Source organism: Apis mellifera, linkage group LG9 (assembly GCF_003254395.2).
Source record: "Apis mellifera strain DH4 linkage group LG9, Amel_HAv3.1, whole genome shotgun sequence".
NCBI classification, from domain to species: domain Eukaryota; kingdom Metazoa; phylum Arthropoda; class Insecta; order Hymenoptera; family Apidae; genus Apis; species Apis mellifera.
Window position 1 is genome coordinate 7490266 of NC_037646.1, and position 17654 is coordinate 7507919.

A 17654-nucleotide genomic window follows, 5' to 3' on the forward strand; every position below is an offset into this window, starting at 1 on the left:
TATTATCATTAAACATCTATAAAATAAAGATATAATAAGTCTTATAAATATAGATAAATTATTAATTATAAAATTTTTTAAATATTTATGTTTAAACTTAAAATTAAAATTAAATCATTTATCACGCATCATTTATCAATGTTTTGTGTGAAACTTCTAGTGATTTGTCTCGTTAAATGTAGTATATTCAAATGTAATATCAAATAATTTTATAAATATTGATACATTACATATAAATGTTTGAAATTATTTAATAATGTAAATAATATATAAAATATATGTTTATAATGTATTTTATATGTATATAAAAATTTAAAATAAACATTTATTTCATCTATTTCAATGTTAAGTTAATATAACTATGTTTCAAATCATCAATTAAAAGAGCACTTTTAAAAAATTCTTTTTTTAATCATTAAAATCATCTGGATTTAGTTAAAAATAAAAACATAAAATACTATGAGTGTAAATGAAAGTAAAAGAATTGAGACAATTTTAAATGATAGAAGTAGTTTCTGTCATCGACAAAGTTCATTAAAAGTTAATTTAAGTTGTGTTCCAAATTTATCAGATTCTGGCAATGATTCACTTGAACAAATAGATTTTAGTCATGATGTGGATAATATTCTTTCTTATGGTATTCCTTTAAAAAATGTTAATATAGTTTTAGAAAGAGTAAGCAAAAACGATGTGCAAAATAATATTTTGTCAAAAACAAAAAATAAACAAATATTTAACAAACAAGATGAATTATGTATTAATGCTAAAAATAAACATTCAAGTAAATTTATAATTGATGATAAATGTGAAAGTACAAAAAAAAACGAATTATCTTCAAAAATGTCAGATATTACAAATAAAATTAAATGTCAGAATGAAAAAAATAATTTAAATCAAAATATTTGTAATACATCAAAAAACAAATATAAAAGAAAAGATATTAAAAAAACAACACAATTAAATAAAAAACAATTTTCTAATGTAAAAAAGAAATTTATCATAAATAAAATTGATAATAGCATTAATTCAAAATGTTATTCTATAAAACAGCATTCTATACAATTGGAAAAAAAAAATCATAGTAAATATGATGTATTAAAACTAAAGAAAAATAAAATATTTTGTGATTCTAATGAAAAAAAAAATCATAAACCTGACTATTGTATTAATTATGAAGATAACTCTCTTATATTAAATATTTCTGAAAATGAAAATGATTTTATACCAATTGCATGTTCCACAATAATAAATGATAAATTATTAGATATAGAAAAAGAAGAACATTCTAAAAATGCAGATAATTTGCAAAAGCAGCATGACAGTTATGCATGCCAACTTTCATGTGAAAATTTTAAAGTGATAGAAAATAATAAAAACATAAATCTAGTTGAAACGGATGAATTAAATACAATGCAAACTTTCTTAAATGTCAATACATCTATTGATCAAATAAATAATAATAATAAATATAAAAATAAATCTAAACAAAAAGATTCTGAAAATAAAAAAAGTTTTGAAAATGAACAAAAAGATACACATGCATTAAATTTTAAAGCAACTCAAGATAGTATGAATACCGTTTGTACTTCATTACAAATGAATACATCACTAGATACTTCAAAGAGATTACAAAAAAATAACAATGCAACTGATGATATAAATTTAATTAAAAAACAAAAAAATACTTATAACTTACAAAATACAAAAAATAATAGTTTTGATATGCAAAAAACTAATAATTATAAAATACCTCATCGAAATGATGTAATTCTACAGAAAATTCATAATTGTGGTAATATAAATAATTCAATCATTTTGCATAATTCATCTTGTAAAATGTCGCATATTGACTCAAAAACATCTATAATCATTAAAGAATCAACTGATGAAAGTAAAACAGAAACAAATCAAAATATGAAATATTCAATAACATCAAATAATAAAAGAAAATGTAAAAAAAAATTATTACCTTTGCATGAATCTTCACAATTATTATCATTCTCTCCTGTACAGAATGAAGAATATTCATCTCCTCCATTTTTAATATTTAGAAAAAAACATAAAAAAAATAAAAATGAAGTTAAAAAGATAGTTAATGAAAATAACACAGAAATTGTTAAAAAAAAAAAAAAAAATTATGATGGTAAAACACAAAAAAAAACAAAGAAAATAGTTAGTAAAAAAATTATTATTAAAAAAATTATTAATGAAGATATTTTAAAAAAATTAAGAGAAAATAAAGAAAATGTTAATAAATTAGAAACAACACATATTTATACTTTAGAAAGAAATTTATCAGATGATTTTCAACCTACAAAAACATCATCTGTTGTTCAATTTGCAAAGAAAAAACAAATGCACAAATTGAATATTGTTACAACTGGTTTGTCTAATGAGTAAGTAAAATTTTATTATTTATTCATTACTTAGAAGATAATAAATTATATTATTTTTAATCATATTATTTTTAAATCATATTATTTTTAATCTTTTTATTTTATTACAAATATATTTTTAATTCTATAATTTCATATTGGTTTTATAGAAATAAAGATATAGTAAAAAGTGTTGTTAGAACTCTTGGTTCAGCAAAAATTGAATTAAAAGTTACAAAAAATACAACACATGTAGTAACTACAGGTGTACGTACAATAAATCTGTTACATGGTATTATAAGAGGCTGTTGGTTAGTTAGTTTTGAATGGATCTTAAAATCTTTAGAAAACAATGCATGGCTAAATCCAGAAAAATATGAAATGACACATTTTTCAAAAGCAGTTTTGGTAAATAAAATATAAAATCATATTAAAATGTCAATGTCTCAAATAAAAGAAATTATTTTATCTTTTTTACTTCAATAAATTTTTTTAAAATTATTTAAATTATGCCATAAACATTTACATGACAAAAAAAGAAATATTTAAGTGGCCTCTTTTAACTGAGACAAGCTATATAAGTATTTATATTTTATATATTATGCTATAAAATGAACTACTAATAATTTTTTAGGAAAATCGTAAAGATAGGCAACTATTTGGAAAATCCTATATTCCAGAATTATTTACTGCTTGTGGATGCATATATGTTGAAAAAAATACAACACCACCTTATAATATATTAAAAGATCTCATAAAAGCTGCTGGTGGTTGTATTACTGAAAATCCAGAAACAGCAAAAATTATAATTGGTGTTAAAGGTTTAAAAGAAACTTGGATTTTAGATTGTATCACATCAGGTGAATTACAACCTTATAATCAATATCAACGATTATAAATATTAATTTAAATATTATATTTTTAAAATAATGGATATCAAAAGCAAATATTAATTGAAACATATAAATATATGTATGAATTTATATATCATATATATAAATAAAAAGAAATCAATTGTAAATATAAATATATTATGATGTATATTTAATAAATATATATATATGATATATGTATGATAATGTCTAAAAATATATATTAAACAGAACACTGTTTATTTATTTATTTATATAATAACATTATACATTTACTTACGTATATATTATATATTTACTACAGACAAGAATTTTGTTTATCAGATATATATATATATATTTTTTTCTAAATTAATAATAAATAATAAATTTTCTTGTCTTTTATAATATATGTACACCTATATATACATTACAAATATTAATACATTAGAAAAAAGAAAAATATGAATTATTGAATTTTTTGTAAAAAAAAAAATATGAAAATTTTATGAACAAAATTTTGAAAAAAAAATGGAAGAATAGATTTACAATTTTTAAAAGATAATATCAAATATATTACATTATTATTCAATTTATTTATTATTATTATTTTAACAATTTGCTATTTATTGTATTGTCTTAAAACATAAAAATTCAGATTTTTTTTTTAAAACATTTAAATCATATCTATTGAAATATGATATTAATCATGTTATCAGTCAATCTGAACAGATAAAGAAAATTGATAAAATCTAAATAAAATTCTATAAATTTCAACATATATTATCTTTGTGCAATCATTGCATTTCGATTAGGTTATGTTAATGCGACACTTGCTATTGCTTATATCTAACGGAATCAGTACAATGTGTCAAATTGACACACATTTGTTGATATGTACTTTTGTATTTACTTAATTATACATAAATATATATATCAACAAATATGGGCTACTTAAATTTTCAGTAAGTAAATAAATAAATAAGTAATAAGATATAATTTTTTATATATTTTAATCATATTATTATTGTTTCCTTACAATTATGTAAATTCATAATTTCAATTGTTTGAAAATTTCGTTAATCGTTTAGTATCATTGTTTATCTATAATAAAAATAATATACAACACATTTAATATTTTATCTTTCTTTCGTTCTTTATTTTTATAGAATATTTTTTATACTGGATAATTTATGATAAAAATAGTATACAACACATTTAGTATTTTTTTTTCTTTCTTTCGTTTTTTATTTTTATAGAATGTTTTTTATATTGGATAATTTATATAAAATAATATGATTATTTTATATTTATACTTATTTTTAGAAATGAATTTGTATGTTCCTTGCAAATATTATTTTGTAAAATTAATATGTACTATAAAAACGTATTTTTTATATTTATATTTTTTATATATATTATAAAAAATTCTTCTTTAACATTAAATATTTAAAAATAAATTTCATACAAAAAATTATTTTTATTTAAATTACAGCTCAAGCTTACATGAAATACGTGAAACTCCATCTACTGAAACTTGTATTCCAATCCCAAGACATAATTCAACAATAATATTACCTGATATCTATGCAGGCATTCCTGAAAATTTATTGCTGAATTTTTTTGGATTTTTGGTAAAAATTATATTAAAAAATATATATTTTTATATTATAAATTATATAAATATATATATTCTATATACATATTTTTATAATTTTTTTTAAATATTATAATATAACTTAACAGATTCTTGTTATCTTATTTGGTTTATTACGTAAAAAAGCATGGAATTATGGACGTCTTGCATTATTAAACAAAACAGATGAGCGATGGGTGGAATTATTTTATGGAGATAATGAAGGTAGAGATACAGAAGCAATATGTATAGAAAATTCTGTTAATTCCCAAATTTCTCAAGTTGATAGAGGTTTCTTATCATGGATTATTATTGCATTTAAAGTTAGGTAAATACATCAACTATTTAAAATATAATAAAATTGTGATATACATAACATTTTAATAAAAATGTTATATTTGATATATATATTATATTATATAATTTTAATTTTAGTGATGAAGAATTATTAAAACGAGCAGGCCCAGATGGTTTGCTTTATATATCATTTGAACGTCATTTGATTATTTTAACATGTTTAATGGTTATTGTATCATTATGTATAGCTTTACCAATTAATTTTCATGGTAATATGCAAGGTGATGAAGCAACATTTGGTCATACAACATTATCAAATTTAGATCCAATGTCTCCATGGATTTGGGTGCATACAATTTTAATTTTATGCTATTTACCAATTGGTGGATACATTATGAGACATTTTTTAAAAAAGGTATTCATTTCATTAATTGTGAATAAATAAATTTAAGTTATAAAATTATTTTTAATTTGTGATTGAAATAATAATAATATTGAAAAGGTACGAGATTCCAGGCATGGTGGTGAATTAGCAGCTAGAACGTTATTAATTACAGAAATACCAAAACATCAATGCAATATTCAAAGTCTTACTGATTATTTCAAGTATATAAATTTAATTTTATAATATATAATAATAAATATTGTTTAATTTATTTTATTTTTTTTATAATATTGTTTTGTGTAGACAAGCTTTTCCTACTTTAACAATAGAAGATATTACATTAGCTTATGATATTAAACGACTTTCGGCACTAAATGTAGAAAGAGATTGTGCCGAACAAGCGCGTTTATATTGTGAAAATTATGCAAAAAAAAGAGAACCATTACAAATGTATCCATATCCATGTGGTCAAGTGATAGGATGTTGTTGTAAAAATGTATGTAATTCTTTTAAAAAATTATTATAATAATTTAAGTTTTATAAAATTTCAATTTTTTGTACAGAAAGTTGATGCTCGAGAATTTTATGCAAATGAAGAAATGCGATTAACTGCATTAGTTGAAGAAGAAAAAAAAGTAGCGCTAAGTAGACCTCTAGGAGTAGCTTTTATGACACTAGGTCAGTTATTATTTTATCATAATTTTATAATATATATATATATATGACATTAAAATTATGTTAAATTTTATTCAAAAAAATATCAATTATAAACAATTTCAAAATAATTATTGAATATTATTTTATTTCATAATATTAAACAATTTTCATTATCAATAATAATAATAATAATATTAATAAGGTACACCCGGTGCAGCTAAAGTTATGCGAAAACACTTACGTTCTTTGGCTAGCTTAAAATGGGTTGTAGATTATGCACCTACACCTTCTGATATTTTCTGGGAAAATCTAAGTATACCAAGGCCATGTTGGTACCTGAATGCTGTTTTAATAAATTTTGCATTGGGCATTATATTATTTTTTCTTACTACACCAGCTGTAAGTCTTCTTTTAAATAAATTAAAATAGTTATAATTCTTATTTTGTTTTTTTTACTACATTTTTTTATATTCTTATTTTCAGGTAATAGTAACTGCATTGAATAAATTACCAATTACAGGGAAAATTATGAATCTTAGTCCAATAGTCTCATATTTTCTTCCAACTGTATTATTAGTTAGTGTGGCTGCTTTAATGCCCGTATTAGTATCAAGAAGTGAATCACTAGTTAGACATTGGACTAGAAGTAGTCTAAATCGAGCAGTAATGTCGAAAACCTTACTTCTTTTATTACTAATGGTTCTTATATTACCTAGTTTAGGTTTAACAAGTGCACAAGCATTTTTGGAATGGACTGTAAATGTGACAAATGACACAGGAAGATGGGATTGTGTATTTTTACCTGATAAGGTATGATATTAATGTATCCACATGGATACAATTAATAAAATATAATTTACAATCATAAAAATATAAAATTTTTGTTTTTTAGGGTGCTTTATTTGTAAATTATGTAATTACTGCAGCTCTACTTGGAAGTGGATTGGAATTAGTCAGATTTCCAGAATTAGCATTATATACCTTCAGACTATGTGTAGCACGTAGTAAAGCAGAAAGAATACATGTTAGAAAAGCAGTATTATGGGAATTTCCATTAGGTGCTCATTATGCCTGGTTACTTTTAGTTTTTACTATGACAACAGTATATAGTTTGGCTTGTCCATTAATTACACCCTTTGGACTATTGTATCTCGTAGTAAAACATTTGGTATGATGTTAAAATATTTTGTTGCATAAAAATAATATATAATTAAAACCATATTATATTTATGATAAATATTGCATATTATAGGTGGATAGACATAATTTATGTTTTGCTTATGGACCAAGCATTGGTGGTGGTCAATTAGCAGGTGCAGCAGCAAGTGCTACTGGAGCTGCCCCGATTTTGGCTCAAGCTGCATTATTAGCTCTAGGCTTGGTAAGAAGAGGACTGTCACCTTTAGCTGCAGTACAACTTAGTGGACTTGCCGCGAGTATTTTAGGCCTTGTCACTGGTGCTACTTTATCCACATCAAAGTTTAAAGTATATTTTTAAAAATTTTTAGCATAATCAACTTTATTATAATTTTTAGTATATTGACTAATTGGAATTATCCAAATAATAGTAAAATAATTTTCCTATATAGACACAAATGCCAAAAAGGGATTTATCAGCTGGTCAGAATTTTATTGCACCCGTTTTACGAACAAAACAAGCCTCATTAGAAGAAACCATATCTACAGGTTCAAATTCTAATTTTACTCCAACAAGTTTAAAAAGCACTAGTATTTCTTCAATACAAGAAAGTCCGAAACTTTATCAAGATTATGGTAAAGAATCACAAGCTTGATAATTTTTGAATTATTTGATATTAATTATATAAGCGATATATTATATATTGAAATAATTTGATTAAAAAAATAGTAATGAAATATTTTATGCTAATTAATTATTAAAAATTCTTATATCATTATATCGTATAAATAAATACGATAATAATGTTTTTTTGTAAATGAAAACAATTTATTTGTATATTAAGAAAAAAGCATGTATGGTAAAAATTATATAATGAATATATAATTTTAATTTTTTATTTTGAAAACCCATAAAAATATTGAAATTAAGTTTTGCGAAGTAAAAAATTATTTGTTTGATGTTTATTATTATTTATTTAATATTTCATTTAAATTAATTATACTGAAGTTAGAAGACATTAATTGTTATATGTATAATAATAATGCAATAGAAAGTTCAATAATATTCAATATTCTTCAATTTTCTTTCATATTTTTAATCATATGATAATCGTATAATTTTTATGAACAATTAAATTATTATTCATTCAATATATATTAACATTGTACATATTGTACTACATTTGAATAAAATTTTATTATAATTTTGAATATTGTTTTTATTAATAAAAAAAATGTTATATATATTATTTAATCTTTTGCAATTATTTTTTTAAATATATTATTAATAATAGCGGTTTTTAAAATTTAAATATGCCCTATAAATTAGGAAATGATCAAATTTTCTGTTTTCATTACAAAAATGTTAGCATCTAATAATTTCCTTTAATTTCTGTAAATAGCACGCTTATTTAGTGTATATACAATTTAAATTACATAAAGGAAAATGCGGCTAATAAACTTACATTAAATTGTCCATTTCGCTATATTCACATTTATATAAATTTCTTTTTAGACAATTTTTTTAAATATATATCATAAAATTTCTATTTTCATAAATGAAATGGATTACATATTTTAAATGAATTAATTGAAAACATAAAATGTTTTACAATATTCGATAAAAATTTCATTTAATTAATATTTTGTAATAGTAAATAGTCTTAAAAATAACTCGTATTTTGTAATAGAAAATTTCAAAATTCACAAGGCAGTGTGAAGATAGTTATTACAATTTAATAAATGTAATTATTTCAATGATTATTTTATAAGTATGATGATATAATGGACAAGAATTTTAAGCTACAATATAAAAAAGATTTAAAAAATATGTTTAACTAATGTATAAATATAATGTACAAAATAAACATTGTTTTCACAAAAGTTTATCCATACATAAACGTCCAAATTAATTCAAAATATTGAATTAGTATGATAATTCTAAATACCTAATTATATGTTAAAACAGAAGGAAAAAATATTGCATGAATATATATGCATTTATTCTATGTTATATTATTCGTAAATTAAAAAAAAAAAGCATTCCATGTCAATCCGATTAGATGAATGCTCGTCACGTGTGAGCGCGTATACATACATATGCATATGATTCATAAATGCAATGTATGAATATGTATATAACTCATTAAATTATGTAACATAGGTATATTCAAAATTATCATCATTAAAAATAAAACTTATTTTCATGATAGTAGAATTAGAATTTATTAAAATTAGTTATTCAACTGATCCCTTTGACATGGAATGAGTGTTTTACAAACAATGTATATAATTACAAATACTACTATATTGGCGTTCACAGTTCGCATTTATCATTACATAATTCGTGATTTATCAATTGTGGAGATTTTGAGACTATGCACATTAAAATATATTTTATTGTTTAATCCTAATTAATAAGGATAAATAGTTCACTCAAGTAGACTGCCACCGATTATAGCCTCCAATTGACTAGATGTAAGATTACTTAATTTTTCTACCTGATCTTTCCCTCCTTTCAATCTTAGAGATAATCGGTGTAATTCTTTTCGTTTCATATTTTTTGAATCACAAGGCATAAAATCAGCAAACTGTATTGCTTCTTCGTCGTCTTCTTTTTGAGATTCTTCACTTTCTTCACTACTTGGATGAACCTATAAAATATATTTTTTATCTATTGTTTTTATAAAAAATAATATATTTAAACAAATATTAAATATTCATTATAAAATGAATATTCCTTTTACTTTCTAAGAAAAAAAGGCTGTTGTTGATAAATATTTAGAAAATTAAAATATAATTTAAAAGATAAACTTAAATTATTTAAAACCAAATTGCGTGCCTGAAAGTGCTATAAATAAAATAAAAAATAACCACAATGAAATTTATATGTAGTATGATGGGATTTAAATATTTGTTATATACAAGAGAAATTTATTTACTACTTAATATTTTAAATTATATAATTAAATAACAAAAACTAAACTATTTATTATAAGCTATTTGTTAATTACAAAATACTTTTTTCTTACTATGATCATATTATAAATCAGAGGTCCAAAGAGATAGTACCAAAAAAATATACACTCACTTGAACGTATAAACTTAAACAGAACATGTTTGTTTGTTACTACTTCTCACTACTGCCAATGTCAGGGAGAGGATGCTGGGAACAGTGAAAAAAAATTAAAAAAAAAAAAAAAAAAAAAAGAAAAAAAAAGAAAAAAAAAAGAAAAAAAAGAAGAAGAAGTTAATTGTTAATTTTTGTCTACTTTCGGAAATATCTTAATAATAAATATTACATCAATAATAATATAGTATATTTGTTTGAAACAAAATTCTAAAATATTAATTACATACTTTTATAGAATGATTTTTTTGTACACAGATAGAAATGTATAAGATAATATATATAGTATTATATAATATATATATATATATATATATATATATATATATATATATATATAAAATATAATATAATAATATATTAATAAATTAAAATATGATGTTATTTTTGAGTTAACATAAATCGTTATTTGATAAAATTGAAAATAATAATTGAAATCTTTATTCAGATATAAAATATTATAATATATTATATTTATAAAACAATTTTTGAAAATACGAATTATAGAAATAGAAACACAATATAGATATATCTTTTAAGATGAAAAAATTTAAAAACAAACAATATGTATTTTTACAAAATGCTTTTCGCATATCTCTAATGATTGATTAACGAATGAATATTTTAAAAAATGCATTATTCTATACACATAACTTTGTAACTAATATATATTTCCTTTTCATGCTTACCACCACCATTGTAGTAATTGTGTAATCAACTATACTTGTTTAATCTTTGTTATATAAATAATATAAACAAACAAAAGCTAACAATGCTTAAAATAAAACTTAAAATAGTTTTAGATAAAAGCTCAAAAAAATGCACAAAAAAAGATTACTCAATTTCCCCGACAATTTACAATACCAATATTATAATACTAGGATATTTATCTCACCTCCACTATGGAAACTCTTGGTGATGGTTCTCTTGGTATTGATTTTTCCATTGTTAATAACGGACTATTGGAACCTGTAGACGAGTATTCTTTGTCTGTTTCAGTATCATTATCCGAATAATCTTTTTCATCTTCTACAGAAGATCTCTGCATATCCATATTTTCATGCAGTTTACAGACAAAACCACCCTTTTCGCTGTACTCAAATAGATTTCCATCCAGATGCACTATTGATAATGATGATTAATTTTAATGATGAGAGCAATAATAAATGAAACAAATGTAGTATATAATTAGTATATATATAATTATAATTAATGTAATATAAAATTATTTACCTTGACAAAAAGCAGCACTACAGAAGGAACAATGTGCAGATGTTCTACGGCGACATTCTGCACAGCGATGCCAAGGACAACTAAATCTTGAATCTGTATCATCAATGATTACACAAGTTTTATGGTATTTCTTATTACATGTCTTTTGATCACAAATGACAAATTCTGCTAATTTTTCAATTTCTTGTCCACAACTCCAGCATAATACATGCTTTCTCGATCTAATTATTTAAAAATTTTTATTATGCATTATTTGTATGTTATAATAATAAATTATTGCAAATAAAAATAAATTATTTGAGATATTTAAATAATAATTATGATAAAAAAAAATATAAATATTATTTTGCTCTTTTTTAAATTTATTTATTATACACGATTAAATAAAATTAAAGATAGTATTCTATTATTTTTATCAAGAAAAATCGTATATGCGTCCTATATTTTTATATATTATCATTTACCTTTTTTGACGTTTTATTTTATCAAATTTTTCAATTTTTTTTTGTTGAATTGAAGGTGTTGTTATTTGCGGTTTCTGCACTTTTAAACCTATAAATCCACTACAATTTGATGCACCACATAAACAAGGCTTTCGAGTTTCTCCATCACAAGCTAAATTATAATTAAAAGTCAATTCTTCGCCAGGCTCAATATCGCATAATGCAAACAGACCTATACGTGTATCTCCATTTACTGTCCACTTTTGAGTTTCACAATTAGGTGAACACGAATGATCTACCAAATATCAAAATAATAATATATTAGGAAACATAAGAATTTGTTTATTTTTGGAAAATTATTTTAATAAAATTAAAAAATAAAATTTACTTACTCATAAATCGACTAAGATTGCCTTTTGGTTCTGCATCGATTGTTCTATTATTATCTATAGTTAGAAAATAAAAATTCTCATTTTTTAATTCCTTTTTTCTATGTAGTCTTCGTTTGTATTCAGCCTCATCTATAACTTCACCTACATATTCTATAACAAACTGTCCAGCTTTAATGTGTTCTAAACTTCTAAGACCCCAACCACGTCCTATAGTATGAAATGGTTCCATAGCTGGATATTGTCTTCGTACAAATGCTTGATTGTTACATTTGGGACCAGCTGGACAAATGCCAGGGCTACATTCAACTAATAATATTCGATTAAGACAATCTGTTCCTGGTGCACATGGGTTTTCCCATTCTGGATCACAATCACATGCAACAATACTTTCAACTTCTACTGGCTTTACATTACCAACTGGTTTATTCACCTACAAATAGATATAAATTATATAATTTAATTTTCTCGTTACATTATTTAAAGAAAGTGTTGCCTCATAAAAAATCATATAATCAATAGTTTAACAATAGAACTTCATTATGACATAAAAGATTATTAAAATAATCATATTAATTTTATACATATAAATGAGAATGTATAATTGACGATAATACCTTTAAATATAGCAACAAGAAATCATGTTATAAATTTATACATTAATACATACATAATCTAATATAATATTCATATTAATATTCATGTACTTGTTTATATATATGTGCATACACACACACGCGCGCGCGCGCGCACACACACACACACACACATATACACAGAATTATACCTTTAATTTAACATAATGTGGAGGTTTCAATCCACGTGGTCCATGGTCTTTAGCGGCAGCTCTTTCAATTTTTAAACGTTGATGAATCTCATTGGCTTCTTCTAATGCCTTACGATAAGTATCATCTCGGTTTTTTTTACCGATTGGTGGTTTTATATTTGCATCACCATCTTGATACAAAAAAGCACGTCCTCTATAAATGGAAAAATAATTATTGATGTTAACATCTTTTTTAATATTTAATTTAAACAAAATAATAATGAAACATATTTACCTATGAATCCAATGATAATTATTCGATCCTAAGAACATTACGCAAAATTTACCAGGACTATGTGCTATAGCTTCTATATTTTCAGGAATTTCATGAGGATAACAAATACGAGATGGCCACCAACGATAATTACCAAGTTTAACCCAAACAACTTCTCCATATAAAGGCAATCTACCTGTTTCACAATCTTCACAAATAAATGCACCATCAGGAGCATTGATACCTATAATTATTATTACAGTTATATAATTTATTATATACTATATATATATATTATTTTAATTACTATTATCACTATTTCAACTAATTTTATTAATTATCTTATTTTATTATTAATATTTATAAATAGCAATTATATAATCATGATTTATTATTAATGCTATTAAACTTATTATACTTGTTTTAAAGTATAGTTACCTAAACATTCTAAATGAAATGATGTTGGACATGTATCACAACAAATTAGACTTCCACCTCTTGTACATAAAAAACACCATGCTGCATTTACTGGAGGTTGTGGTGGTTGATAATGCTTTGGACAAACTATTTGACTACCAGTTAAAATCACTGAACCAGCAGGTAAACAAGATGTAGATGTATGATAAGACGAAGGACAACGAACACATCGTGCCAATTTCTCATTTGGAGCTCTTGAATGACTATCCTGAGGATTGTCTGAACTGCATGTATGACATATGTGATACGGACAAGTCAAACGGCCTCCTTGCCAATGAGACTACGAAAAAAAAATTTGTAAATAATATACTTTAAGCTTAACATTACATGACTATATATTATTATTATTATTATTATTATTATTATTATTATTATTATTATTATTATTATTGAACATTACTTGTGGCCATGATTTTAAGCAAGATGAATGATAATGTTTTCCACAAGCTAATACAGAACATCTTATTCTATCTCCTTCTCTTTCATTACATATAAAACAAGCAGGTGCTACTCCTGATAAACAATCAATACATTTAAAGAACTCATCTTCTTGTTCTTCTGATTTGCCTAAAAAATTACAAATAGCATTTATTTTAATTAAATGTTATATATAAAAGATATAATAAATAATTTTCTATACCATTATTCTCATCATCATCAATATTATTTTGTTTAATCTCCTTTATATCATCAAGAATCTTATCATCCATGATATTCTCATCAATGGAATGTTCTGGACTAGATTCTCCTGGTTTGACACAAGAAAGATGAAAATACGAATAACAAGGACCTTTACACCTAGTTAATTTTCCAGTTTTTTCGCATATTTGACAAACTTTCTCTTGTTTCATTCCTTTAAAAAGATTATAAGGTCTATTTTTCTTCGTTTCTGAAATATTTATCTCTTCTTTTTCAACTTTGATTTTAGATTTTTTATTATCTTTAGTATTTCCATCTATTTCTATCAATAAATCATCTTCCTGATCTAACGAATTTTCTTTTGCATGAACATTAGAAGTGTCTGAAGTTACATACGATCGGTACTTTTTGCGAAAAGAAGAATTCATATTATCCCAAGTCTTTCTTAAATATTTTCTGATATCATGTTCTGATGCATCCGGATATTCATCTTCTAACATATCTCTATTTCGTTCATAATAAACCTCAAAGACACCATCTATATCTTCTTCAGTTCGAAATTCAACTTTTTGCATGAGAGAAACTTCATCATTTGAATCTCTTTGACTTAAAGGAGATAATGGAGGAGTATCTGAATTGAGTTTTGAATGATTCTTACCATTCTCAATGTATTTGAGTATATTTGATTTTGTACCATCTGTTTTGTCTTGTAATGATTTGTGTAACTCACATACCTATAAAATTATTCAATATAAATATTTATGATATCTATTATATGTATTATATGATATCTATTATAATAATTTATTATTATTAGTTTTTTATATTATTAATAGTATATAAATATTTTAATCATATACCTACATTATCTTGTTTAGTACGTTTAAGATCAGGACCATTTGAATCACTTGAGTGTTTTCTTTTATTAACTTTATCCTTTTCTTCAGATATTTTTGATGATTTATTTTTTATATTTTTTTCCTTTGGCTTAAAAATATTTGCTCTGTCATCATTACTCATAGGCTGAACTTCCATAGCTTCTTCAATCGCACTTTCCCATTTTGATTTTATACCAGGTTTTACAATAAATGCTGCTGCATATTTTGCATCTCTTTTTTTAACTTCTGCAGTGATTGATTCTGATAATTTTTTAAAGTCTGCAAGATTTGTAAATGGTATCATAGAATTTGATGAAACCCAACTATGACGTCCTTTATCACCAAAGTATTGGACATGTATCATTAGTATTTGTGATCTGGCAGTAGCTGGTCAAACATACACACATATATATTTTACATAATTTGTATCAATTAGCATAAGATTGCTATATTTAAAATATAAACAAAGAAAAGAAAAGCTTTTGACAAATAATTTATAATATAACATATTTATTACAGAGATATTTTTTAAAAGATAATATATAATTTTAAGTTAACATATAATTTAAAATTATTAATTTAATTATAATAATATATTATTAATAATTTTTATTAATAATAAAGATAAAAAGAATAAAAAATTATACAAAATATTATTGAACAAAACTTATATATAATCTTTTTAATAACTTTAATAAATAATATAAAAATAAAAATTTACCTTTTAACCTATGATATACCATTAAAACTGGATCAAGTGTTATAACACAAGGCCAAAAAGGAAAATTACCAACTCTGGCCCATGCTAATTGACCTAAAATCCAATTACATTGTATAGGTGAACCAACTAATTTTGGAGTAGTTTCTTCCATGATACTTAAACTATTAGAAGAATCACTTGTATCGTCCATATCATTAGTTGTATTATTTTCATCAGTACTATCATTACTACTATCAAATGAATTTTGATATTTTCGATTCTTTGGCATTTTAGAATTCTGTAAATTATATATATTAACATTATATTAATAAATATTTTTATCAATATATTTAATTAAAAGAAATATAATAACAATTAAGAAAGAAAAACAATTAACATATAATTATATCATTATAAATATATGCATATGTGTATATGTATTGGTATCATACTATGTCACAAATAGATACACATACACACAAAAAAAAATATACAGTAAAACATTAAAGAATGCTACATGTAGTACCATAGTTTGTTAAAAATGATATTGATCTTTAATCAGAAAGAATTGATCTTAAGAGGCATAACATGCCTTTGGAGAACTGGCAACCTCATTCTTAGGAGACTTAGGTTTTATTATTCTGCCATAACGACTTCTACCAGGTGAAGTTTTGTTACAATTAACACTGATGTCCATTTGATCATTCTCAAAATTGTTGCTCGTTGTTTCCAAATTTTTGTCGAATTCGCCAAATCTTGATTCAACAATTATGCCCACCTTGCTATTTACTTTGTTGATAGTATTCATTGTTTTCTAACTAATTTAGCATCTTCGTCTATTGAGGAAGACAATAATTTAATGATATGAAACCTCATATATTTCTTCACTGATTAGCACAATATAAACTTTAGAACTTGTGTATAAAGGATTCACGAATAGAAAACAATTTTCATTATCGCTGAAAATAGCTGCGATGGCCGATTTTCAAGGGCTACTTTATTTCTTACAGAAACAACACCTATTTTTTATGAGTCCATAGGAATTGGTACATATTGCATGTAAACTTCTAAAAAAATTAATTCGATGTCTTGTAAATTATTTCTCTTTTTAATATTAAAAAATTGTAACTCAACCTCACGGGTCTCTAAGCAGAAACAGGACGCGTTTCCCGCGATTTTGGGTGATTCTCATAACCATGTTTAGTTTAATTTTTCACTATATTTAACGTTTAGTAATTTTTGTTTTATCAGTTATTTCAATTTCGTTATGCATGGAAACATGATGAAATTCATATTAATAATGGTCGTTATATTAATATTACTTTATTAAATGTTAATTTTTCTTTATATATTTATATTTTAAATGGGAAATCATTAATTTATTATA

At 23.2% G+C, this 17654-nt stretch overlaps 3 protein-coding genes across 7 annotated transcripts; 2 read left to right on the forward strand and 1 right to left on the reverse strand.

The window, feature by feature from the left end:
- Nucleotides 1–166: 166 nt before the first annotated feature.
- Nucleotides 167–3480, forward strand: LOC107964998 (putative uncharacterized protein DDB_G0282499). Its single transcript, XM_016914106.2, has 4 exons — nt 167–663; nt 1315–2396; nt 2546–2783; nt 3010–3480. Exons 1-4 carry the CDS (start codon nt 460–462, stop codon nt 3271–3273), a joined length of 1788 nt encoding a protein of 595 aa, XP_016769595.2. The 5' UTR covers nt 167–459; the 3' UTR covers nt 3274–3480.
- A 515-nt stretch (nt 3481–3995) lies between these two features.
- On the forward strand, nt 3996–8224 carry LOC409310 (CSC1-like protein 2). 2 transcript variants are annotated; one of them, XM_016914107.2, is made up of 12 exons: nt 3996–4191; nt 4722–4860; nt 4973–5190; nt 5298–5574; nt 5662–5765; nt 5848–6040; nt 6108–6222; nt 6404–6600; nt 6685–7011; nt 7094–7369; nt 7454–7687; nt 7770–7911. In XM_016914107.2, exons 1-12 carry the CDS (start codon nt 4172–4174, stop codon nt 7770–7772), a joined length of 2103 nt encoding a protein of 700 aa, XP_016769596.2. In that variant the 5' UTR covers nt 3996–4171; the 3' UTR covers nt 7773–7911. The 2 variants fall into 2 exon arrangements, with proteins under 2 accessions (XP_016769596.2, XP_392828.3); XM_392828.7 differs by having other exon boundaries at nt 4006–4191; nt 7791–8224.
- Nucleotides 8225–9324: 1100 nt separating this feature from the next.
- On the reverse strand, nt 9325–17469 carry LOC102655244 (histone-lysine N-methyltransferase NSD2). 4 transcript variants are annotated; one of them, XR_003305295.1, is made up of 14 exons: nt 16860–17469; nt 16289–16565; nt 15554–15954; nt 14691–15423; nt 14451–14617; nt 14012–14330; nt 13595–13817; nt 13321–13513; nt 12537–12966; nt 12166–12439; nt 11702–11922; nt 11364–11590; nt 10371–10504; nt 9325–9992 (listed from the first exon to the last, which is right to left on the reverse strand). XR_003305295.1 is itself a non-coding variant. In XM_026442672.1 (14 exons), exons 1-13 carry the CDS (start codon nt 17073–17075, stop codon nt 10469–10471), a joined length of 3717 nt encoding a protein of 1238 aa, XP_026298457.1. In that variant the 5' UTR covers nt 17076–17469; the 3' UTR covers nt 9325–9992; nt 10430–10468. The 4 variants fall into 4 exon arrangements, 3 of the variants coding, with proteins under 3 accessions (XP_026298457.1, XP_026298456.1, XP_026298458.1); XM_026442672.1 differs by having other exon boundaries at nt 10430–10504; XM_026442671.1 differs by lacking the exon at nt 10371–10504 and having other exon boundaries at nt 16860–17467.
- Between the last annotated feature and the right edge of the window lie 185 nt (nt 17470–17654).